This window comes from Amphiura filiformis, chromosome 12 (genome assembly GCF_039555335.1).
Source record: "Amphiura filiformis chromosome 12, Afil_fr2py, whole genome shotgun sequence".
Lineage (NCBI taxonomy): Eukaryota > Metazoa > Echinodermata > Ophiuroidea > Amphilepidida > Amphiuridae > Amphiura > Amphiura filiformis.
The window spans coordinates 42,753,966-42,780,264 of record NC_092639.1 but is presented as its reverse complement, the minus strand read 5'-3'; the positions used below and the strand labels follow the sequence as shown (position 1 = coordinate 42,780,264).

General features: G+C 37.0%; 2 protein-coding genes across 4 annotated transcripts; both read right to left on the bottom strand.

Annotated features, from left to right (window-relative positions):
* Positions 1-323: 323 nt before the first annotated feature.
* Positions 324-11,605, bottom strand: LOC140166238 (4-pyridoxate dehydrogenase-like). Of its 3 annotated transcripts, none has more exons than XM_072189640.1 (8): positions 9,887-11,605; positions 8,682-8,941; positions 7,833-7,892; positions 7,154-7,299; positions 6,168-6,262; positions 5,582-5,628; positions 729-857; positions 324-517 (listed from the first exon to the last, which is right to left on the bottom strand). In XM_072189640.1, exons 2-8 carry the CDS (start codon positions 8,883-8,885, stop codon positions 341-343), a joined length of 858 nt encoding a protein of 285 aa, XP_072045741.1. In that variant the 5' UTR covers positions 8,886-8,941; positions 9,887-11,605; the 3' UTR covers positions 324-340. The 3 variants fall into 3 exon arrangements, with proteins under 3 accessions (XP_072045741.1, XP_072045739.1, XP_072045740.1); XM_072189638.1 differs by lacking the exon at positions 9,887-11,605 and adding an exon at positions 9,711-9,877; XM_072189639.1 differs by lacking the exon at positions 9,887-11,605 and having other exon boundaries at positions 8,682-9,690.
* A 57-nt stretch (positions 11,606-11,662) lies between these two features.
* Positions 11,663-25,986, bottom strand: LOC140166239 (4-pyridoxate dehydrogenase-like). The gene is made up of 15 exons (XM_072189642.1): positions 25,761-25,986; positions 24,544-24,603; positions 23,084-23,229; positions 21,832-21,926; positions 20,872-20,918; positions 19,316-19,444; positions 18,153-18,269; positions 17,611-17,703; positions 17,419-17,484; positions 16,777-16,836; positions 15,485-15,582; positions 14,884-15,076; positions 14,298-14,350; positions 13,320-13,487; positions 11,663-13,064 (listed from the first exon to the last, which is right to left on the bottom strand). The coding sequence occupies exons 1-15, from the start codon at positions 25,962-25,964 to the stop codon at positions 12,932-12,934; spliced, it is 1,662 nt and encodes a 553-aa protein (XP_072045743.1). The 5' UTR covers positions 25,965-25,986; the 3' UTR covers positions 11,663-12,931.
* Between the last annotated feature and the right edge of the window lie 313 nt (positions 25,987-26,299).

The following is a 26,299-nucleotide window of genomic DNA, read 5'->3' as shown; positions in this document are numbered from 1 at the left end:
ACATCGCTACCGGAAGTAACATAACTACCCACCGTAGCTATCATCTTAACAACGACAAGCTTGGAAAAAGTTAGTAGTTCACTGACAAAAATGTCAGCAGAATATAGTAATTTGCTTTAATTGGTTTTGACAAATGAACAACTTTTTGATATTTTTTATTCCTATATTATTACATTTTTGCCTTGTCAAATATAAACGTAGTAAACACACATAACATATACTTTGAATTAAAAGCAAAGTGATTGTCAAACATTTTGCTTCCAGAGTAACATGATAAAGTATCTACTATTAGGGTATTTTTTGTTGTATTTAAATCAGTCCGATCCTAAGGTGAAACGCATCATCTCCTGGTAATTACAAAGCAGAACACTACAGGAATACATGAGACAGATATATTTACCTGCGGGGAATTAATGGATCCACCTGACACGATCGCTTCTTTGTTCACTTTAACCACCTTATCGCCTTCCTTGGTACGGAAAGATACACCAACCACTTTCTTATCTTCAATGTTAATCTTGTTGACAAAACATACCAAAAGGTTAGAAATTACAAAATTTTTAAGGAAAAAAAGCATCTGAAAATAGTAATTGTCATCTGGCAAATTCGATATAACTTTGATCCGCATGGCATAGAGTAAACGCATCGTATACGTCTTTGTTAGTCATATGCATACAACACTGTGCTGTACACTAAAAAACGGTTAAATTCTAACAAGTGTTCATTACCTTCGTGACCATAGAATTACATAACACAGTGAGGTTGCTCCTCCCCATGGCAGGATGAATATAAGTACGTGCTACACTGGTTCGTTTGCCGTCTTCATCTATAGTCATTGGGAAATCACCAAACCCAATCTGTGAGAAGGTTTTAAGATAACAATAATAATTATGTCAATGTTTCTACTTGGTTAATATGGAGAAAACAGAGGAAACTGATTTAAGCTCAAAATTTAAAACATTAAATGGCTAAAGTTATAGAGGAAGACTAGAGCAGAGAAGATGTAATGATTACTAGTGTAAGCACAAAAAATAATATATAAACTAGAGATAATTTGCGCTCACAGAGCGCAGACAATCGCAAGGCATGTAACCCTTTAATGGCCGTTTGACCTGACCTTTGACCTTAATGTTTCCCGGGTCACGAGGTTTGTTGTCACCGAAATTAAGCCCCCATACCCCTTACAGACAATGAAATTACGGTATAAGATTTGACCCCAGATAACCTTTGACCTGACCCTGCAAAGTGTTCCAACATATTCTCCCTGGTCATTAAGTTTGTTGTCACCGAGTTTGAGCCTCGTACCTCTTACAGATGTCCAAAAAATGCATTTCTAAAATTTGACCTGACCCCTACAAAATGTTCCCCTGGTCATGAGATTTGTTGTCACTGAGTTTGAGCCCCATATCCCTTACAGGTGTCCAGAGAAGGAAATTGTAAGATTTGACCCAAGATAACCTTTGACCTGACCCCTGCAAAGTGTTCCAAAATATTCCCCTGGTCATTAAGTTTGTTGTCACAGAGTTTGAGTCCCGTACCCATTACAGATGTACAGAAAATGCATTTCTTAAATTTTACCTCTGCATGACCTTTGACCTGACCCCTGTAAAATGTTTCCCTGGTCATGAGATTTGTTGTCACTGAGTTTGAGCCCCATACCCCTTACGGATGTTGAGATAATGCAATTGCAAGATTTTACCCCCTTAATGACCTTTGACCCCAATTCTTTGTACAACTTTTAGACACTGGCTAAAGGCGATGCAGGTATGCAAGTGACGACATTGTGTTATGTAATTTGTGGAAGAAGAAGCATTTTTAGTGAAAATCACATTTTGGTTATAATGACCTTTGGATGACCTTTGACCCCGAGTTGGTCATGTAACATTTGTGCCCACACCCAATGGTCCTTGTGACCAAATATGGTCACATTGGCTTAAAGCATATGGCTACGATGGCTCATTAAAAGTTTGACAGAAGAAAGAAAGAAGAACTGACCAAAAACAGAACACTCGCAAATTGGAAATTTGCGATTGTAATAACAAATCAAGTTGACTATAATGACCGCAAGGCTGCTTTCTTCAATTTGAGGTATCAGTGACGGCAAATGATACAGAAATATCCCATTTATGAAACTAAAATCGATGGAAGGTACAAAATTCAAAACTTGCATTCTTTTCTCTGTGTCAGGTGGCGCTGTGTAGCGCTGCTGTGGTCTTCACAAGAGTACGCCATCTCACTCGATCCGATGCCAAGTGTGTTGCACCTTGCATTCCCTGGTTAGAAACCAGCTTCACGTCATTAGTCCAAGATGTTGGTGGACGTCCTCTTCCTCGTTTGCCTTCCATGGCCCCTTGCAAAATCTGTTTTTCTACACCTCCATGTTTCCTGACAATATGGCCAAAGTACTTCAGCTTTCTCTCCATTATGCCGCTTCTGATGGTTAGACTTGTACCAATCTTGTCAAGGATCCAGGAATTTGTTCTCCTGTCTTTTCATGTCACTCGTAGAAGCATCCTGTAACACCACATCTCAAAAGCATCTACTCTTTTCCTATCATTCTTGGTCATAGCCCAAGACTCGCATCCATAAGTGGCAATGGAAAACACAGTTGCACGAAGTAGGCGTACCTTGAGGTCAATGGATAGGCCTCTGCTTTTCCATATGCTTGACATGCCCTGCACAGTTGTCCTTGCAATAGCCAGTCTTCTCTTAATTTCAGTTGTGCTGTCACCACTGTTGTTAATCATTGAACCCAGATATTCAAATTGCTTCACCTCCTCAATCTGTTGTCCATCTATCACAAACTCATCACTTTTTCTCTCTCTGTCTACAACCATTATTTTTGTCTTCCTTGTGTTCAGGAGAAGGTGTTTTTCTTCACTGGCCTCTTTGATGCGCTTCAAAAGATCAATCAGCTCTACTCTGCTGCTACAAATAAGAGTGGTATCATCGGCGTACCTCAGGTTAGTAATTCTTGTACCGCCAAACTTCACTCCACCTTCAAACCCCTCCAAAGCTGTTCTCATTATGTCTTCAGAGTAGATGTTAAATAGGTTTGGTGATAGCACACAGCCCTGTCGTAAGCCTCTTCCAATCTTGAACCAATCTGTGTCTCCACTACTTGTTCTGACTGCCGATTCTTGGTCTTCATATAAGCAGCTGATCAGATCCACAAGATGACTTGGAAAACCCATCTTTTTCATAGTTTCCCACATCTGAGGGTGGCTAACACAGTCAAAAGCTTTACTGTAATCTATGAAGCACATGTAAAGAGGAAGTCTATGCTCTCTGCATTTCTCAATCACATTCCTGATATTGACAATTTGGTCCCTAGTACCCCTTCCTTCACGAAATCCTGCCTGCTCATCAGATATTTCCTGCTCCATTTTGTTCTTCATTCTCTTGATGATGATCTTCAGAAGCACTTTACTTGCATGACAAATCAGGCTGATGGTCCGGTGATTGGCACACTCTTTCAAATTTCCTTCTTTGGCAGTGGAATAAATACTGCCCTGCACCAGTCTCTCGGCCATTTCTTCTTTTTCCAGATGATACCACATAGACGCCACATTAGGTCTATCCCTTCTTTCCCAGTTGCCTTCCACAACTCAGAAGGTACATTATCAATGCCAGGTGACTTAGCATTTTTCATTTGTTCCATGGCAAGCTCAACTTCAGATCTCAATGGTGGAGGTTCTTCCTCACTCGTTTCACACTGTACATACACCTTGTCATCTTGTGCCTCAAACAGCTGGGAACTATACTGAACCCATCGCCTTTTGATGTCTACACTTTCGGTAAGAGTGTTACCTTTCTCATCATTTATAACATCCATCCTGGGGGTCCACTTCTTGGTAAGTTCTTTGGCAATACCAAAAGCTATTTTTGAGTCACCCTTACATCTTTCCATTTCCACATACTTCCTTTCGATGTAGTTTCTTTTGTCCTCCTTAACACTTTTGGAGACCTCTTTGTTTAAGCGTGCCCATTCTTCCTTTCCTCCATCTGCCTTTGCTCTCTTCCTGTCATCAGCTAGGTTTAAGGTCTGCTGAGAGATCCACGGCTGTTTCCGTTTCATCTTTCTAGGGATGTACTTCTTTGCTGTGCTCTGGACTGCTTCTTTCATGTCTTCCCACAATTCATTTGGGGTCTGCTCCTCTTCATTAACTTTCAGTAACTCATCAAACCTGTTCTTCACATCTACTGAATATTGAGTGGGAATGTTGTCAACATCATACCTGGTAGGTGGTGCATTGTCTCTCTTAGCTCTCAGTTTTAGTTTTACTTTGGCTACAAGTAGCTGATGGTCACTACCACAGTCAGCGCCTGGTCGTGTCCTGACATTTTGGAGTGATGTTCTCCACCTCTTCCTGACCATGATGTAATCGATCTGGTTTCTTGTTCTATCTCCTGGGCTCATCCAAGTCCACAGTCTCCGTGGATGATGCTGAAATAACGTGTTCCCAATGACTAGGTTATTAGCTTCACAAAATTCCTCCAGTCTGTCTCCACGTTCATTTCTGATCCCAAGTCCATATTGGCCTATACACCCAGTTTTCTCCTTCATTTTGCCAATCTTAGCATTCCAATCCCCCAGTACGATGAGTAAGTCTCTTCTAGGTATACTATCCATAACTCCTTGTACCATCTCATAGAAGTCTGTCATCTCACTCTCTGATGCATCTGATGTTGGTGCATACACTTGTATGATAGATATATTTAAAGGATGTCCTTGCAGTCTTACAGTCATCACTCTTTCATTTATTGGATTATATCCCAAAACGCACTTGGCTGTGGTTCTTTCTATTATGAAACCCACACCTCCACGTTTCCTTCCAGTATCTTTTCCAGAATAGATAAACATACTTCCATCATCTGTAGTGAACCTCCCTTGTCCAAGCCACCACAACTCTGTTACTCCTAGGATCTTAATATTGTTTGCAACCATCTCCTTCTCCACAACTTCAATCTTTCCTCCTGACATACTGCGTACATTCCATGTAGCAATATTTATTGGCTTCCTTAAAGGGGTGCTGTTCCTTTCCTTCCTGGGACCGTCAAGAACAGGACTTCCTGTAGCAGGCTTTAATCCTGATCTGTCATCACCAACAGGTGTACTCTGAGCAGCATCTCTCTCTTACACATGTTATTAGGTTGTTAACATCACGCATGCCATAATTGTCCATTATCCGTCAACATTATAGCCAACACTTGCCGTAGCGAAGCCCCGGCACTTAACTCATAAAACTCAACAGGGTTGCAACTTTTGAATATATGCCTTCTATCGGTTTTAGTTTCATAATTTGAGTATTTCTGCATTATTTACCGTCACTGATATCTCAAAATATAGAAAACATGCGCGCAATCATTAAATATGGCTACATTAATTTTCAAAATCGACCCTCACTTTGGCTATAAGGTCATTTACCAAAATATATCACCATTCACTAAGAATAATTATTATGTTTCTTTACAGTTTATATTTACTCAAAGGAGTTTGTACGCTTATTTTAATTCATAAAACACCAAATTGTCGATTCGAAAACAAATGTTCTTGCCATGGGGTTATTATTATACTCACAATGTCACCACTGTTCACATCCACTCGTTTAAATCCAAGTTCAACACCTTTGCGTATATAATAAACAAAAGGACGTTTATCATTCTTATAAAATGGTGCAGTTGTTAGTTTGTTTGAAAGTTTTGATAAATATTAATAGCGATAGTCGCGACTTTCGACTATGACTTGGTATCGTCGATTAATGACGACAATTTAATGTGTACTCAAGATAAGCCAATAATACATAACGTTTGGATAAATTGACACGAACTAATCATTTGACATCCAATAATTTTGCTGACATTGAAAATGGAAGCATTCTGTATTTAGTATAGTATGAACGCACAAGCGTTGGTGTAGATCACAGTTCTTCACTATCAGCTACTATCTATGTTTAGATGTGAACGTAGGTCTACATCCTCATGATGTACATACGTACATGTACGTACGAATGCCCCTTACGGATGAACGACGGTTAGCGGCAAGGCGTATGGTACTGCGCAACTTCTAAACGTAACGCAACGTAACGTTTTAAGCAACGACACGTACTGTATCGTGTTTTCTCAGTAATAATAAGAAATTATATAACAATATCTTATACGAGTACCTGCGTCGACAAAAGCGTCACCTAGTGGTGTTCCTCGGTGAGTTATCGTCAATGGACCTCCGGTGTTGTGGAACGCAGATCCTACAAGCTTCGGACTATCGACGTCATTGTTCACATCAGATCAGGGTACATGTATGATAAAAAAGATAAGAAATTTATTATTACAACCATGGACAAAAGTTGGGAATATATTTTCAACTTCTAACCATGACCTTGTTTAAAACGTGTTCTCAATAATATAACTCCCTAAAACATGTAAAATCAGCTTGGAGAAGGAAAAGGTGACAGGCTGGGAAATAAGTGGGGGCCAGGGGCCATTTAGCCTCTGGTTCATTGAAAATAGCCCCTGGTTCCCTGCAAAACCCTGTGAACCAGGGGCTACGGTATAGTCCCTGGTCCGGCGATTCTTATTTTCCCAGCCTGATTGAGTGAGGTATCAAAATGTACACAACAAATTTCATTGAATAGCCCTGGTTCATTGAAAATAGACACTAGTTTCCTGTAAAATGCTGTGAACCAGGGCAACCAGGGGCTATTTTTTTTTCACAATGTAACCCCTTCTTATTTCCCAGCCTGAAAGGGTATTCGTGATGAGGTGTTGTTCATGATGAGTTCTACAAGAAAGTATACATCGGTTAAACTGTTACAAAACATCTTGTTTTTTGCCCTTTTTTTCATAAAAAGGCACATTTTCCCCAAACTTCTATTTTTACTATTTAGGTTTATAATCCGAAGGGCCATAAGTCCGAAAAAGGTTCAAGGTTAAAGGTTACTTTATGGCATTTCAGGTTAGGATTGTAATGGTTAGATTCATGGTTAGGATTAGGGCTTAGGTTATAGGTTAGGATTAGGAAGAATAGGGTTGGGGTAAGAATTAGGGTTTAAACTAAGTTATTTGGTTTATCAGCCTGTAACTCTTGGTAAGCCATCTTGAACCCCGAACCCAGTATTGAAAAAAAGTAGAAGTAAAATTAGTAATCTAATACCATTTGCAGTTTTCTGTTTTTAGAAAGTACGGTAGCAGTTCTTTCCAGCTCCAACCAGTGCAGCCAGCCTTAGCCCAGGAATCGTAATCAGCAGATGAACATCTTGTAAATGACATATAATTATGTGAGCTACATCCACCTAAAACCTGAAAGAAAACGATCGACGATCAGTGGCGTGCGCAGGATTTCATGAATTGGGCAGATATACCGTGTTCCCCCGAATGACCAAAAAGTAAAGCATGCCGGTTATCCTGGCGCGAAGGGCATTTCGTAGGCGTAGCTAGGGTTTGTGATTGCCGGGCACACCCTTCTTAATCGTGGAATCAGCCGACCTGAAACCATAATGAATCTTCGTAAACAAATTAGAAATTTGCCAAAATATGACTCGATTGCTCGTGATCAAGGTGTTAACATTTACCATTAGGAGTGGACGCTGAATTATGTATTAGCCTATAGAAATCGGTCATTTACCAATTTAAATTTCAAAATTTCAAAATTAATAATAATTAATTTAAAAAACGCAACATTTATCAATATTAATAATTTAAAAAAAGTATGTTTTCTAGGTGTTGATCTTTTCAATATCTGGTCAATTTAGATCTTAATCGAACCTTGTGTTACTGAGCATGCTGAGTTACGCCCCAAACATACTCATATTTGGAAATGTAACACAACGTACCTTTCCACGAGAACAGAGACAGGTTGTGTAAGCTTTGTAGGCATTGGCTTGGGGTTCACACTAAAATGAAAAGAACAATATGTAAATAATAATAATAATAATTAATAATAATAATAATTCGTCAATTATCAAAAGCTGTGTTTGCACCGAACACAAGACCTCGGACTTATTCTTTGTAGAACCAAATAGAATTAGAACCAAATTAAATAGCTTTCGTTTGCACGACTTATTAAAATAAATCAGGCCTAATATTTGTGAGAAAAAATGGAAAATGAAACTGTTTGCATAACATGCTTAACTTAAGCAATTATGTTTATTGTTTTGATTTATTGGCTACATCACCTTTAACATGTTTAAAGACATAATGTCGATGAATATGCATTTGTACAAGTGTCTTTCATGATAATGAAGAGCTAATTTATGCAAAAATTTAAAATATTGTCGATTACTACTTTTGTCTTTCCAATGCTTTTCGGGTTTTTTTTACTATAGGCAAAGTTATATTCTTTTGATTTAGCTACCGCACACTTAGAGCGAATAATTATTTTGGTATTCTTACCGCAGGTCTCTTGATGAAAAGATAATTTAGGACAAAATCTCAGATTGCTAAAAAAATATAGACTTATGACTTTGGCAATTGAGCTAGTATAAGGTGACGATATCAAAATCCATTTTTTTCTTTAAAGTGGAACAACACGCAAATTAACAACACGCAAATCATGCAAATCGGGACCAAATACATGCCTTTTGTATCGTAACAAAATATTCTGAAGCTTTTTCAAAATACCAATTTTATTTTACATAAACATGATAAATATAAAACATTTGAGGAAGAAAACAAAAGCTCACCTTAAAATTCCAGTCAATGACTGTCTTTTGTAAAGTAGCCGCCTCTGCAGGAATATGCGTGGAGGGCCACTCCATATCGGAGGGACCTGCTTCCAGAAGCAGAACTGAGATGTTGTCATCTTCAGATAGTCTTACTGCGACCACTCCTCCAGCGCTTCCTGATCCACAAACTACGTAGTCATAGGAACTAGCAAGGGTAGCCATGATTTTCGGATTCGATGTTGACGTGCGTTTTGTGTAGCAGACCCGATTACCTGAAGCTAGGGATTGTTCAGAATATTAGGAGGGAGGGGTACTATGTTTTTAAGTCTTCTTTTTTCAAGTATTGTAAGCCAATTGGAGTAAAAAATTCAAATGATTTTCAACTTCACCTTTTCCCGCACCGTCTACACTGTGACCTTGTCTGTTTGAGACAAGCCCCAGTCTATACATGTAGTAGCAGCTAGTAGGGTCCGAGTTACATGTATTTTGGCCCATTTTAGCAGGTTTTAACTTGCTAAAATGGGCCAAAATACATGTAAGATACATGCTGGGGCTTTAAAAAGCCCCAGCTTAATTTTGGAGCAGCCGGTTAGCGTAGCAGAATGTCCACCCAGACAACTTTACCGTGTTGGCAAGTTCCATCTACGAGACAGAAATCGTCAAGAATTGCCAAGTGAACCTTTTTTTTCTTCTTCTTCTTCCTATTTTTTAGTCAGTAAATACAGCTTGATTTGGGGCTAAAAATAGTGTAAAATTGCAAATTGCCAGTATCAGTATTAAAAGACACTATTTTAGTAGGCCTACCTTGAATACAGTTAACCAAGTACATATTAGAAGTTCGTACATTATGACTTTAAGTTGATACACGTGTGGGGAATTGATTCTTTTCAATATTCTGTATTAAGGTCATTTTATGACAGGGAACCAGACACCCGACGCAAAGCTACCCAAGTATTTATTTATGAACACTCCCTTAGCCTACAATCATATTGATACCTCCCTGCAATAAAAACCCTGGATTAAAACTTGCGATTTACAGCGCCGTACCTGCTACCCTCTGTTGCTATCCTAAAGGTTCATGGTAGCTCATGGTGGGCGATTGAAGATCCCCCTTAGCGGTGAATCACACAAAATGACACACAAACCAACAAATCTTCATAAGCTTTCATATTTTGAATCAGTTCATCAGCTGTATATTTACAATATTTAATGAGATCGTGTACCTTACATTACAGTATCATACAAGAAACGGAGAGATATATTTAAAATGTTTCTAGATCTAAATTTATATCTTAAATAGAATATACTAATATGTCTATTTCATTTGATGTATGAAACTGAAAGTGATGTGTGATAAAGATGTAAACAATTTGCATAGGCAATAAATGTTGCGGGCAAATGAAGACATTATACATACATAAAGAAAAAATTATTTGATTTAATAGAAACACTGGCATGGGATACCGCCGTCATTGATGAACATCTGATCATATAACTAGATGACAGAGGGCATGAATCAATGCTGGTGGATAGTGCCAGGCAGGGTTAAACTTTGTGTTATTTTGCAATACCAATTTTTATACTCATGTATATTCTATGTCGCAACTATTATAGTATTGTGTGTACATGTGGATTGGTATACTAAGTACGCCTAAGTGAATTCATTATTTTTTGTATGGCTGTTTCTATTATTAACTTACTCCCCTCTGGAACCAAGCCTTGAAAAATCCATCGTATACCTTAAATTGCACGGAGATTGCTGCACGTCTCAATGTGTATTTTCTATTAAAAAAACTCGGTCGAGTTTTTGCCAAAGTTTAAAAAAATAATAAGTGAAATTAGCAACGCAACCAGGTTTATTTACCCAAAGTCTACTTCCACTGCCAATCTATTATGCCGCCATATTCTTGATGCAGGAAATCACTCAAATTTTCTCCGGCGTTTCGCAATTATAAACACTAAGATGCTCCAACACTCTTACAATTATAGACTTATACGTGCTTTTTATATCATATCAACAAATTGTAAAACAAACTAAAACTTCTAAATTGAAAATATATTGACCATTAAAAATATAATTATACGCAAAAACACCCTCTATACTTCACAAGTTCAATTGTTAAAATAATATCGACATACCAGCATCTTAAATGCACACTTCAGAAGTGGCCAATTATGTTCTAAATTGTTGTCATCGCGCCCAAATATCTCATACACCATGTACACGATTGCATTGATTTATTTTGGCTTATTACCGAAAGTTAGAGGTCGTTAAATATGGCAACATCAATCAATATGATCAAACTGAACAGTGGTAAGAAATACAGCATTCTTGAAAATCGAAATCATATTACGAGAGCCAAGAAAAGGTTTCATAGTTTTTCATTCAAAATCTACCGAACCCAGGGCCTGGGGTCACAATAACTTGGGGGATCGAATATCACCCCCCCCCCGCCTTTTTTTTTTAATAATAACACTAAAACCGTTCGGGCAATGTCCGCAATGCCCTGTTGATGCAAATCTTTCCAAGCCTATGCTTGTCGAGTGGACGTATAGTACGTGTGTCAAAGCTTAATTTCGTTTTATATTCAATTGTTATGATGTGGAAAATACAGCATAAATAGTGCCCTCTGTTCATACCTACAGCGGTTTCCGCACCATATCTGAACTGTGGGTTTCAGCTATTAAAGTTTGATAAATATTTGACCCCATAGAATTTAGAAACTAGTATTTTGATATCCAACTGTTCCGGAGGGCTACAAAAAACCACTAACCGGGAAATATGGATATCCAACTAGTTTGCCCCGCACGGCTACAATTAAGAACCACTTACCGCAAAATATGGACATCCAACTAGTTTGCTCCGCCGGGGCTACAAAGAACCATTAACCGCGAAATATGGATATCCAACAACAAAACTATAAATTAGCCCCCGATAGAACAATTTTGGATGATCTTTAAAAAATTATTGCAAATCTCTTTAAGCGCCCCTGCGAAGAAAATAATAAATATAAATGAAAATTATTATTATTATTATTTGTTCCAAAAGGAGCTGCATCCAATGGCAGCCTTTTTAAAATTTTGCATTGGAGAAGTTTTAGGGGACAGAATGATGTTGAAAATTGTTAGAAAATAAGCTAGAGTTACAAACATATCCATTCCAAACGTTAGATGTCATTTAAACTTAAGGTGGTACACCGCTGATAAATTTTGTCACTAATTTTGATTTTTTTTCTCAAAAAATAACTGCACACTGGTAACAAAAGTTATGTATAGGGGCAAGGAATCCAGTTACTTCACTGAAATTTCAGTGATTCAAGACAAGTGGTTAATTATATATATATCTTAAGAAATGAGGTACATTCTATCGGTACCTCTTTTCTTATCATAAATGACGTACCACCTGTCTTGAGTCACTAACATTCCAGTGTAGTAACTGGATCCCTTGACCCTATAATATACATAACTTTTGCTACCAGTGTGTTATTATTTTTTGAGAAAAATGCAAAAATTAGTCACAAATTTATCAAGGGGGTGTAGTACCACCTTAAAGATGTTGGAATATACCAGAAAAATGTGACACAAAACAGCAACTGGATTTAGCGCCACTTTGGAAACAAACTCTTCATATTAATTGTAATTATTTGCGATAAATAGTAGCATGTATTGTTATTCCCTGAGATAGTTCAACCACTGTTGTGCATGTGATTCCCGCATATCGACGAGTTGTCAGCGCCCGTGTCAGTGTCAGCGTCACTTTGTATTACACGATTGTTGGTAGAGCAAGCCGCTGGGCCTATTACGTATTGTGACAACGCGTTGTTTTCGAAAGCAACGCGTTATTTTCAAGATAGCAACGAGTTGCTAAGACAACCAATAGGATGAGATTTTGGGAACACATTGCCTACCAAAACAACTCGTTCTTTGGGTTTCCTATCGAGAGATTTAAACAACGCGTTGCTTTGGAAATCAAGGTGTTGCCAAGAGCTTTCTTTCTATTGGTTGGTTATACAAGGCGTTGCTTATGGAAAGCAAAGCGTTGCTTATTGAAAGCAACGAGTTACCGCATTGGCCCCAATGGCTTGCTAGCTTGTGTATCCTGATATTATGTCTCTAATATAACAGCCATTTTTCAATGTGTTACAAACTGGTACCTTAGCCATCAAGATAACTGTATATAATATCCGACAAATACACCCTTTACATAAAATTATAATAAAAGAAGGTAATTCAGTTTATGGAAACACCACCATATCAAGGTTTAAGTATTACTGACGACCATTCTTGATGAGATCAGCACCCTTTTCGCCAATCATTATTGAGGGCGCATTCGTGTTTCCAGATGTCACGTTTGGCATAATGGAAGCGTCCACAACTCTCAGACCTTGGATACCAAGAACCCTAGTAAACAAAGAGGAAGGGGTGAAGTCAATGAAGAAGATGATGATGCAGAAGAATGAAGAAGATACGAAGGATACAAAATTAATATTGATAATAAAAAAAATTGTCATTATTGTTGTTCTCATCGGATGATTCTGGCGATTGAATTGTAAAATATCTAGATAGGTACTCCGTGGATTAAGTATTTTGTGCTTTTTTAATTTAATACATTTTAATAAAATACCGATGATAATAAAGTATTGCAAAATTGGTTACCTAAGCTGAGGATCCACCACTGCTGTCTTGTCTTCGGCAGCTCCCATCTTACATGTACCCGTTGGATGGTACAGCGTCCAGGCATAGTGGCGGACAATCTCCTCGAGATTCTCATCTGACCACTCATCATGTTTACTATCTGGCATCTTAAAGCTGTTGATTTTACATCTAGTAAAATAAAATGAAGAGAAATGACAATACTTACTGTCATCTGTAGCTGTTTAGTTATGACAATGGAAATATGTGACCCTACAGCACGAATGAGCCGTAAATGTCCTAAATCGTATTCTGAGTTACATGTCATTTTGATAGTCAAACACCTTTTAAACCGATCGATACTGAATCCTATTGTTGAAGAGGATAAGCTTCTACCTTAGATGTCTATAGAATTCTTAATAGCTCTTGGTCTTTGTTTGCTTTGGCTAAATCCTGTTCAAGTGGTGGGTTACAAAGCATTGTATTTTGTCTAGGTATGTATAACCAACAATTAACAATGAGAGGACAATCCTGAACCTCGTTGACTTGGGGATGATTTGAAATGACCGCCAATTATGACTGTTTGATATTTATTACCAGCAATGTGGAAAAAGAGAAACATGTAGAAACGAAAAAAGCTACCATTTTGTTGAAGGAGCAAAGTTCAACAAACCATAAACCCACTTCTGGATATCGGTTGAAGTCAAATGATATACCATTTTAAAGCTTATGATATATATTTTCTAAACACGAACTAAAATCGTGTACGGTCACATATGGATTATAAAGATGATATGGATCGATTATAAAGATAGCAAAATATAGCAATAATTAAAAACAATAAACCAACATAATACTGATAAAAGTGGAGTGTTTTCTTTTCGGACAATACTATTGGTCTCACTATGAGTTTTATGATTGATATTGTGATCGTCTCGCCCTTTATTTTATAAAGCTCGACCAATAATCATTTGTGCGTTGGGCTATAATGCTAATACTCACTCGAATGGTGCCAAAGTCTTAGTTTCAGTGACTTTCTTAGCAAGACGGATTCCCTGTTAATATACAAACAACATGATTCAACGTAAAATTATTGTTGTACTGACATTTTTAAGGGATAAAAATCTTCTATCAAATAACGTCATGATAAATTTTGACTATTTATAAGCTTCCCCTTTTGTTGAAAATATGACATTATTTAGACTAAGTGGTTTTCAGTGTCCATTGTTCGCACCTTTACTTTATGATCACAAATATACTTAGTATATTATGCAAAATTTGTTATCCTTACGCCCATTGTATAGAAAGCAACCAAGTCCCCTGCATCAGTGGCGTAGCCAAGGAAGGGGGGTGGGAAGGGGGACTGCTGCCCCCTGTGAGAAGTCTTGCCCCCTTCTCCCCCACGTGAGATGCTGGCCGCCCTGATATTTACGATTTGGGGCTTTTTTTGTACTTTTAACCCATTTTTGACCATTTTCGTCAACGTCCCCCCCTGTTGCTTGCCCACCTTTGCCCATCCTCTGAAAAAGTGCTGGCTTCTTTAAAATCTAATTGTTACATTTTACAACTAGCATTAAAAATGCTCCACCTGTATGAGTGCCTTGACGTCATATGGGTTTTCCAAGTAATTTGGATCTACGATCGGTGGATCCAAAGGATCGTTACTTCTCAGTTTGACGGATCCAATACTCTTTGGATGCAACAGAGTCGAGTAAAATGTAAACCCTACTTTGCGCATGCGTTCTTCTCTGGTTGTATCATAGCTCATGAACGGGAAGTATCTGAAATGAGATGGAAGAAAAATTATTTCTTATGGAGAGAGAAAGAAAAAATGAGAGAAGGTTTATCCTTTTTCTTAATTTCCAGTCTGGTTTATTATTTATTTCTTGGACTTAGAGGATAAATTAAGTATTTATCCTATACAAAATAATAAAAAATGGCATTTAAACCTAAAACCGAAAGAATGACGACGCTTAATAAATTATGATAATACGATTAACTTTATATCCGTAATTACTACGTTATCGAACATAGCTCGATTGGAGTCGCAACTTCCCAACCCGATCGAGAACATTCTTTTCTGCCTGCTGTTTCTGTTAATAATAACGCCCCTCTGGAATCAAGTACCTGATAAACTCATTGACTAACATGTAGTTTTAATACTTGGTCATACATGGTTTATATCTTACTTAGGATCCTTGTATACGTGTATGTTTGGTGCATCTGGTCCGAATGGATAGAACTCGCCAAGGAAATGGATTTGCATGTCTGGTGCGTCACTATCCGGCTGTTGAAAAACAATGATTTGAATCGATAATTCAGATTTCACACCACCAAATAGAATTATATGGATGTGCGCCCTTAATTTAAATTCTCAGAAAAACCCATGGACAGCTAAATTAAGCATTAAAATGAGCAGAAATTTGCATAATTTTGGCAAAATTTGGATTCGTCATGATTAGTAATTTTAAATACTGCAAGTGTACCACAGATGGAAGAGCTCGAATAATTTTTAATGATTTCAAGCAGCCTTTTCTTTACAGAAACACTGGCAACCATCATAGCTGTCGCTTAAAATTGAGTCGCTCCTGTGAAGAAAAAAATGACGTTTCCTTAAGGCAAATTTAGCACATATCTCTATGGGACTCTGATTTGGTGGTGTGAGATCATAAATGATGCTCAGAATACAGTAAAATCAATTGTATCGTTAAGAGTTTCTCATACTGGCGAATCACATAAATCGTCCGTTTTGCTTATGGCGACGTTATCGACTTTTGTTAACCCCAGAACTAGAACTACGAAGCCATATTTGGTAACACGGACCAAGAAGGGGTGGGGTTGTTAAAAACGTCCTACACCGTTATATGTTATATTACCAGTGTCTCCTCTACCCCAAAATAAGTACAAACATTCCCAACATCATGTCGCTATGACGTCATAATGTGAGCGCAGCGTTGCAAAATAATGGGAAATTCTGGCTATGTACAAAAGTATAGGCAAAACAGATTTTCTGCTGAAAATTATTTAAACACCGAATGTTCTCCTATAAAAGGAAAAGGCTATTTCAAACTAACCAGTAAAAAGTCAATCTCTTTCAATAATTTTACAAGAGCGAAATGAAAATCTTAAAATTTTACAGTAGACACCTTTGGTTGGCCTCACTTCCCGGTCATTTCTGACGGTCGGTTAAGCCATCGAGTAAGGTAATAGGGTAAAATTTTCATCACTGAAATGAGCGCAAAGGATTGCTCTACGATTAGCTTTTAGTTGTTTGGGCGTAAAGATGCGCATTTCCTTAATGACGGATAAAAAAAGATCAGGGAGGTTGGTCTAATCCTTCCCCCTTCGTAGTTCTAGGGTTATACCTCAAAAAATCACGCATACAAGACACTTCATAGGGACGGTCTAATGATTATCTGGTATTAGGTAGTATGCACATATCACAACAAGATAATAAAGAGGCAAAACAAAATACACTCACCTCCTCCAAACCTGTCTTAAAAAACGCACTTCCTTCGACGCCATTAGTCCCTGTAGCAAACTGAAAGAAGTATAATTAATGTTTACTTAGAAAAAAATTACCAAATTTAATTAAGACAATGTAACTAACTTCTGATAATATAATATTTTGATTGTCAGGTAGTTTCCTCAAGATACTCGATATGCTGTAGAATAAAAGAATGGATGAACGAATGAACGAATTTATTTAATTAATTAATTACTTATTTAATTAATTAATTAATTAATTAATTAATTAATTAATTAATTAATTCATTCATTCATTCATTCATTCATTCATTCATTCATTCATTCATTCATTAATTCATTCATTCATTCATTCATTCATTCATTCATTCATTCATTCATTCATTCATTCATATTCATTCATTAATGAACCAAAAAAACTAGTTCAAAATCCAGCTACAGTGACACCTTATTAGTTTCCCTGTACGTTAAGATCTAATAATTATAATAATACTAGCATTTTACTTAGAAAAATCAATATGCTACAGCGATCATTGCTGTACCCTCCAATGAACATCTGAACATTAATCATAAGGCAACATGCGTGAGGTGTCACTGGAATTGGAACAGATAATAGTAATAACTATGTTCTACTCACATTTTCCCCTGTGTTGACTTCAGTTCCTTCTTTGACAGATACCTTGACTTGTAGAGACATATGGTCCTATAAAAGCAGAAAAGCATTTAGTTAAAAAAATACAGGATCTGGTCTGGTTCATACCATTGCGTTGCTCATGTGCAGCAAAGGTAACGCAGGGTAAGGTAAGATTATATTACAGTAAAAATATACCTGTAAGTTCTTTCCAACAGGAAGATCAGCAATACAGTCAATCCCAACGTCATTCAGGTGTTCCTTGGGACCAATCCCAGACAACATCAGAATCTAGAATATTATGAAAGAAACAATGAAGTAAATAAAGTTTTGTTTGTATTTCTTTGATGGGTTGAGTGTTTGCTTAGTGTTTCTCCTCTACGAACCAAAAAAAAATTAGTAAACACAATTTGTGTAATATTGACCAAATTTGAGAAATATTAATAAAAGATAATAAAAAATGCTCAAGTTTGCCTGCTTTTTTCAAATTTCAATATTTGTTTTTGAAGTTGATCAAAACTCAAATAGATAAATAAAAAATGTTTCAAAGATATTTATACCTAGTTGTTATGTTGCCCGAAAATATTTGGGCAAAAAAACCGCTTTTTGTGATTTTCTCTAAAATTGAGCATATTTGACCAATGTCCCCCCTCCCTCCATCACAAGATAAAATGTAGCATCTTCTTGTAATTAACAAAACAAAAACAATAAAGTACTTTACTTGGAAGGATAATATTTACCTGCGGTGAATTGACGGTCCCACCTGACACGATCGCTTCTTTATTCACTTTAACGAACTTGTCGCCTTCCTTGGTACGGAATGACACACCCACGACTTTCTTGTCTTCAATATTTATCTGGTTGTAAACACAATAGTTATTAGGTATCAAAAAAGTACTTCCCGATACTGATTAGCCGTGCAACGTACATAAGTTCACATCATATCAGGACCAGATTTACCTTTTGCTCTGAGTTACCCTGAGTTTGATAACATGATTGGCCCACTGGCTCTCCGAATGAAAGTGTTACCATGGTTACACGGGTTTGAAGCCGGGGTTTGAAGTTCCTGGGACAAATGACCGCGAAAATTTACAATTGTAATACTAAAAGGGGGTAAAAATTAGAACAACCGTGACCTAACTGGGTCAAAGGAAGATGTAGATTATGCATCTTATTCCACTTATTCCAACTTCCTCTACTTTCTTTTATTGTTAATCTTTTTTCCCTCTCAAATTCACCCCCACCCCGGATTGTAGCCCCTGGCCCCGTGCCCATTGTGCCCTGTGGTAAATCCAGCCCTGACTCGACTGTTCACAAGACATACACAGATACATTTTGCTATCGCTAGGCCTATATAACTTTTAAAATCATTTTACATAATATTTTGGCGCGCATGACGCAAGCCTATTTCACCGATATTCAGATTATTGCAAATAGGACCTAAACCAACTCCCGACTGTTCACAAAATAACTGATTGCCAAACTAAACTTGTTCAATGTGTTCAACGCATCATCTGCAGCATTTCTATAATCGGATTGGATCAGCAGAACAAGAACATCGCATCAGAAGTATAAGGGTGAATGAAAAATGAGGAAATGAAGCCATCTTTCATGATCTTTGTCATGTTTATTTTAGAACCAGGTTGATCTTCTTTGCCGCCACTTCCAACTTCACTTTGAAGAGTTGTCTGAAAGCGCAATATCTAATCTAGATCATCATACAGATTTCATTTCAAAAACGATGTAGTCTGGAACGCCATTTGTCACATTACTTCAGACTTTCGATTTTCGGGCAAAAATGTGAAAAAATGATTCGTGTAAGGGTATAGCTTTAGGTCCACAATGTTACAATGATGTTATATGCCATATAATAAAGCAAAACAAAGAAGGGTGTTTTTCTTACCTTCGTGGCCATAGCATTACATAATACAGTGAGGTTGCTCCTCCCCATGGCAGGATGAATGTAAGTACGTGCTACACTGGTTCGTTTACCATCTTCATCTATAGTCATTGGGAAATCACCAAACCCAATCTGCGAGAAAGGTTTTTTTTCAATTTATAATAGCCGGTACTTGAGTTCGTGTTGAAAAATGTGATCTGCTGAACGTTAAGTGCCCAGCAAACACAAAAACGTTTTAAAAACGTTTTAAATAAGTTATATTTTGGCTTTTGGTTTAGGTAAAAAACGTTTTAATAACATTAAAATGTCGGGTTATGTAAAGGTCATGATAACGTTTTAAAACGTTTTGTATGAAAACACACTACAACAATATTTTTAAATGTTTTCAAAAAATGTTATTGTAAACTATTTTTACAAACATTTTTGCCAAATATTGTGTCAATACTTTTAAATATTAACACAATATTTATAATGTTATTTAAAAATAACATTATGTTAAAATGTTTGAACCCAGCAAACACAGAAATGTTCTTAAAATGTGTTTTTTTCAAAACCTTTTAATAACATTTAAATGTCAGGTTATACAAAGGTCATGAAAACGTTTTTAAAACGTTATTGAAAATATTTTGGGCAAACATTTTTCGCAAAATATTTTTTCAACTCTAAAATAACATTCTGTTTAGAATGTTTTGTATCAAGTTTTCAAGAATGTTTTTCGAATGTTATTAAAACGTTTTTATACCCTTTATATAACCCGACATTTAAACGTTTTCTGACAACCTTGTATAACCTTTTGCGAATGATGTCGAAAACATTTTGTGTTTGCTGGGTGGCAAGTTGGAAGTTTCAAGACGTCCTTGCTACTTCATTGATGTTCTTTGTTTCACATGCACCTGCAATTGAAGCCAATAATATATCCGTATGTGGGGCACAATGGGCCATTCACGAAAGGAACTGATGCACGTCAAACAAAGAAGATCAACTCAGCAGCCAGGATATCACGAAACTGCCAATTTGCGACTTTCTTTTTACGACTTGGCATAATTGGCATCAACAGCAGAGACAACAAAAATCATTTAGAAGCTGCTGACGAGGAAGCACCCAGAAAGTGATTAATCTCCCTGCTGAAGTTGGCCCTCGATATAATGGCTGGAATTTGGGCAGGTAGGGAATTCCATAATTGGGCTGTAGATGGTAAAAATGATCTTTCATGGCTGACAAGGTTTGATCTTGGGACTTCCACTGCTAGGTCATGGGATCTCACAGACCGTCGCAACCTGAGGTCATGGACATGGATGTCTGGCATCAGCTGGCATAATAATTCAGGGGCCTCCTTGTAGAACATACGATGGAAGAGGGCATATACGCTCATTTCGTGGTAACAGGTCATAACTTCATAACAAATTGGAATAAGGATATAAGTGACAATAAACAATAGGCCCCAGCAATAGGCCTACACCTAAATTGCTTGACTATATTTACTTACTTCTGAGCAGTTTTTATCATAGTAAAAACATTTCGAATATAAATTATGTTTTTGTCATGGACTTGATACTCACAATGTCACCACTGTTCACATCCACTCTCTTAAATCCAAGTTCAACACCTATAAAACAACAGTAGACTTATTATATTTATCAGATTTCTAAGATTCAAATCCCATGATAATACAGCTATATACAGCGTGAATCTTTGTAACTTAGACTCTCACTCTCTCACTCTTCTAGGAGGGAGCAACACTTGCTTAAGTTTGCTCATTGTTAAGCCAGTAAGTTGCTCCCTCCAAATGCTGCCCTGACAAATCTCTCAATTGCCAGCGAGCACTAGCAGATTTTAAATACCAAATTTGGAGGTGACGCGTATGTAAGGCTAATAAGACCCCCCCCCCCTTAGCACCGCTATCACCCAAAGACCCAATATTTTTTGTCGAAAATATACTCTGTCACCCAAAGACCCCACAATGAATAAGTAGTTTGTGGTTGGTCAATTTGCATCTCTTAATTGCTTTCGATTCTATGTTCCCTAATATTGTTGCCATTGTGAATTATTATATTGTTTCTATCATAATAATGTGAATGATTATTTTGTTTCTTTCATATTTAGTGAATAAAATTCGGCCACTTGGCCGTGACGTTGTGCAAGTTTAATAAAATTATATCATAATCATATCATAACATATCATATCATATCATATCATATCATATCATATCATATCATATCATATCATATAACAGTAAATATAATTTTTAACAAACTAATAATCATAATAATTTTCGTATTAGAGGCAGTGTTTTGATCGTGCAATGTTGTTATGATATCAAGGAACAAGAAAGTGAAATGTAAAAAATGATTACAATAGCGAGGATTATATTTTCGTATGTGGACACGGTACCTGACGTCAAGTTGATGTCATTCAAAGGTGGGCCGTGTGGGTGAGGTAACGTAAAATTGACGTCACGTGTTCACATACCACGTTCACGCATGAAAATCTAATCCTCCCTCTTGTCTCTGACAAGTACCTGCGTCGACGAAAGCGTCACTTAGTGGCGTTCCTCGATGAGTTATCGTCAGCGGACCTCCGGTGTTGTGGAACGCAGACCCAACAAGCTTCGGACTATCAACAGGATTCGCGTTTTCAAATACCCGGGCACATGAAAGGTAAAGAGGTAAAGAAAATTAAAACCAGATCATCAATAGAAATATAATATGAACTAGAGGGCCTTATATAGCTAGCCCTGTCAATCTTTCGCCCAATATGTATGGGTCCATAATATATTACATATATGGGGCTCATGTATTATACTTATAAATATAGATTACCCCTGGAGCTATCAGTGTTCAAACTCAGGGCGCTGAGACTGCATTATTTGATCAGAAACGGTGTGATTTGTATAATATTTTGGCCTCTGACTGAAGCCCGTGACCTTTTACCTCTAGGGCCAAGATGGGCAAAAGGCACATCTACAGAGTAGGGCCCATTAAGTTTACCACATATGGGCCCCAGGTGCCTCTGTAGTTTTAGCGCTAGCCTTGACAGAATGATGTTCATCGCATGCACAGTTTAAGAAGATTGCCAAAGAATATCGTCTGCAAAATAGTGTTTAAAAATCAGATTGTTTATATGAAGTGCTTGATATTAAACAAATTTTTTGAACAGGTCATCTAAACAACTCCGGTTTTTTAAAGGTTCTAAACGGCTCTTTCAGGGTAATAAAAGCTTGATGTAGTTGTGTACTTGACAGCTGTTGACCGACATCGAACCCGTGATAAACCGTAGAAATATGGGATGTTGTAGACTATGCCATAGTCGATTTTTTGATAAATAAATCATTAATCATGATGAAAGGATTCAGTTGAGCTCGAAATTATACTGATATTTATTACATCAAAATACTAGTATAAAATTGTTATGAAAAAGTTTATATAATTATATTAGTGACAGTAAAAGTAAAGTATACGTAGGTTTGTATTATTGAATGCAACATATCATAATGTCATAATTATATTGGCACTTCAATACTGAACAATTCTGATTTTAGAATCTACCAGTTTTATTAATCGCGAACGTCCGGGTTAAAAATCACTTGAGAAGCTAACAAACAGAGGGGGTACGGTGACTGAAAAGATCAGTTGTGAAAATCTATCAATTGTGCACACATTAATTAAATCAGAGTTTTAAGCTTAAATGCAATAACCAGAGTATGCACGATGGACAAGTGGACTACGGAGTAGTCTAGGGATGTTGTTACTACTTCAATTGATTATAAATACCATTTGCAGTTTTCTGTTTTCAGAAAGCATGGTAGCAGCTCTGTCCAGCTCCAACCAGTGCAGCCAGCCTTAGCCCAGGAATCGTAATCAGCAGATGAACATCTTGTAAAGGCCATGTAATTATGTGAGCTACATCCACCCAAAACCTGAAAGAAAACAAACACTAATCAGGAAAAAAAGGATCATTTAAGCTTATAGAAGATGGTTTTATTTCATTTCGAAGAAAGAAACTGGCAACCTTTCATTATTGGTATGATTTGTAAAATAAATAATGAAACTAATTAGTTAAGTCACAGTAAGATATGCTTTAAATCTAAAAATAATACAAAATGAAAAAGAATTTAAATTGGTATAAAAATTGCTAAAGTATGTTCAGAACAGCGAGTCAATTATTATGAGATCTTATGCAAAATGTTCCCGAAGTTGTTAATTTGATTAATTTGACTAATTAAAACCCAATCAGCATTTGAAGTCATTTAAAAAAACTATGTAATTGCAGGAAGTTTCTTAATCGATCACAATCACAGCATGTATGTCATATGTATTGACTGTTAAATGCACTCATGAATCGTACTTCTTGGTATTGACCAGTTTTGACCGGTTTATAAACAAAATCTATGGTTTAAACCAGGTTTCGCCCGATTTTAACCTGGTTTTAATCGCTTTATACAAACATTATAACATGCGCTTCCGCGCCGCAATGCGTAAATTTGTCAAATATTCCCCATTTTTCAAGTGAATTGTGGAACCACATACGCTTCATTGTCCAATATTTTGCCAGGTTACTTTACAAGTTTTTATAACTACACAAAAGTCATATCTAATTTTTTTATTTTTCACTCAAACAGTCAAAGAGTAAATTTTGTTGGCTATGGAAAAGTACCATTGCCCCCCCCCAATAATTGTTAACATCTTCCGGAGCTTCCGGAGCCCTGGTAAAGTGAATTAGTATAATTATTACAATTCATGAGGACATTATTATTATTCATGTACGTGAAAATTCTTTCACCAAATATTCTGCATATTCACTGTGATGGTGATTTCCATATTGCAAGCGTCAAAGTTGTACATGTATTATACGAACTCACTGGATCATATATATTTGATGCCCTGGGAAAGGGGTTAAGTTCAAAGATATCTAGAAAATATATCAAAATGTGTTTACTACTAGAATACTTTCCCGGGAATACTTTATAGCATTGGACACTTTAACGGGAAAAGAAAAGGAAACAATATGAACGTGACCCATAATATAAACTGGAAATTGGGTCGTAAAATTAATATTGACAATAATATTATATAGTCGGCCCTATACAGGGTCATATATAAATGTCGCGCAGTTTTGTAATTTTGTGCAAAATTGGTATATTGTTTGTGGTCTATTTCAACACAATTATTACAACAAACAGTGGAATGTTTAATATCCTACAAAACCAATCCCTGATTTGAAAATAACATACCTTTCCTCGAGGCCAGAGACAATCTATGTAGGCTTTGTAGGCATTAGCTTGGGGTTCACACTAAAAGAAAAAGAAAACAACAACAAAACAAGAACAATAAATAAACAAAACAAATATTTTGAAATGCTAAAAATATAGCGCGGTGCCTTTATGCGCCACGAAGAAGGTAAACAATTTTTGAAAAGCCGACCTAAAAAGATGAAGGGGAGCAGGGGGTCATTTTTGTCATGTCTTATCGGAGTTGAGTTGGTTTTGACACACCATGTTCACTTTTGAATTATATATGACACTTCTCTTGTAAGGGGCTGTGCAATAATTATGGGAGGTAAAATGGGGGGGCGAAAGGGGGGAATTTTGGAAAGCCAAGGGGGCGATTTTCACGTTCATGCGGCGCCTTTTAAATAAAACACTCTAAAAAGGCTTAGGAAAACAGTACGGAAACACTTAAAAATGCACATTTTCCTGCTCGCTGTCACAACATGTTGAGATCTGATTTGTAAACACGTTTAATACGCAAACACCAATTTGTAAAAATATTTAAACCTAAAGATAGTTGTCAAATTAACAGAAATCACATGTTGAATACTAAACCACCAACACTATAGTTTATACAATGTTTATAAATACAAGAAAAGTGATTTTAAGGTGTACCCCTGGGTGGTGAATTATAAAGGGCAAATAGCAAAGATTTCTTGGTATGCCTAAAGTGTGGGGGGAATTATTAATCACATGAGCATTTGTACATGTATGTGCACGGTTTATTTAATTCTGTTCTCAAAAAATCAAATATGAATGTTGATAGATAATATAAATCCTGTTGTTCTGGCAGCTTTCTACATTAGGGCATTGAAGCCTGCAGCTGTTTTCTTGCTTGGTCGACCCTGGTAGTGAACTTGATCTTTAGACCCCGGGCCGTCATTCATTGAACACGTCAAATAGGGGTTTTGTCCCGGGTCTTGCATTTTTGCATTAATACACGTACGTACCAAACACGAAATTATTTATTTTTGTTTGCACGAACCGTGAAACTTTCGTATACATTTTTTTCTATTCCGAGCAAGAGCTTGATTTTATTTTTACATTTAAAATAAGGCCTATATACGTGGTGAGACATCGACATGTCACTGATCGTGCTGATGCAGAGATCACAAGATTGGACACATTTTAGCCAAGTCAGTACAAAGTTGTATGATAATAGAAAAGATTGAAAGTCGCACCTTGTAATTCCAATCGATATCTGTCTTTTGCAAACCTGCTACCTCTGCAGGAATATGCGTGGAGGGCCACTCCATATCGGAAGGACCTGCTTCCAGAAGCAGAACTGAGATGTTGTCATCTTCAGATAGTCTTGCTGCGACCACTCCTCCAGCGCTTCCTGATCCACAAACTACGTAGTCATAGGAACTAGCAAGGGTAGCCATGATTTTCGGATTCGATGTTGACGTGTGTGCGTTTTGTGTTGTTGCAGCGGGTCAACACTCAACCAGATTCATTTGGGCTCAAACAGGTCTCAAAGGGCAGGCTGAGTTTGCTGCCATCTAGGGGTTTTTTTGTAGCTCAAATGGATTTCTACCAAGTTAATAGAGGGTGTTCAACAATCTATATCTACTATCAGGGCCAGGATGCACTGTATAATAATTATGTCGTATGATTTCTCCACTTTTTAATAGGGAACGTTCATAAATACTTTGGTTGGGGCGGGGTTGGTTGTGGCTGGAAAATGTTGATTTCGGTATGTCAAAACTTTTGACCCTCC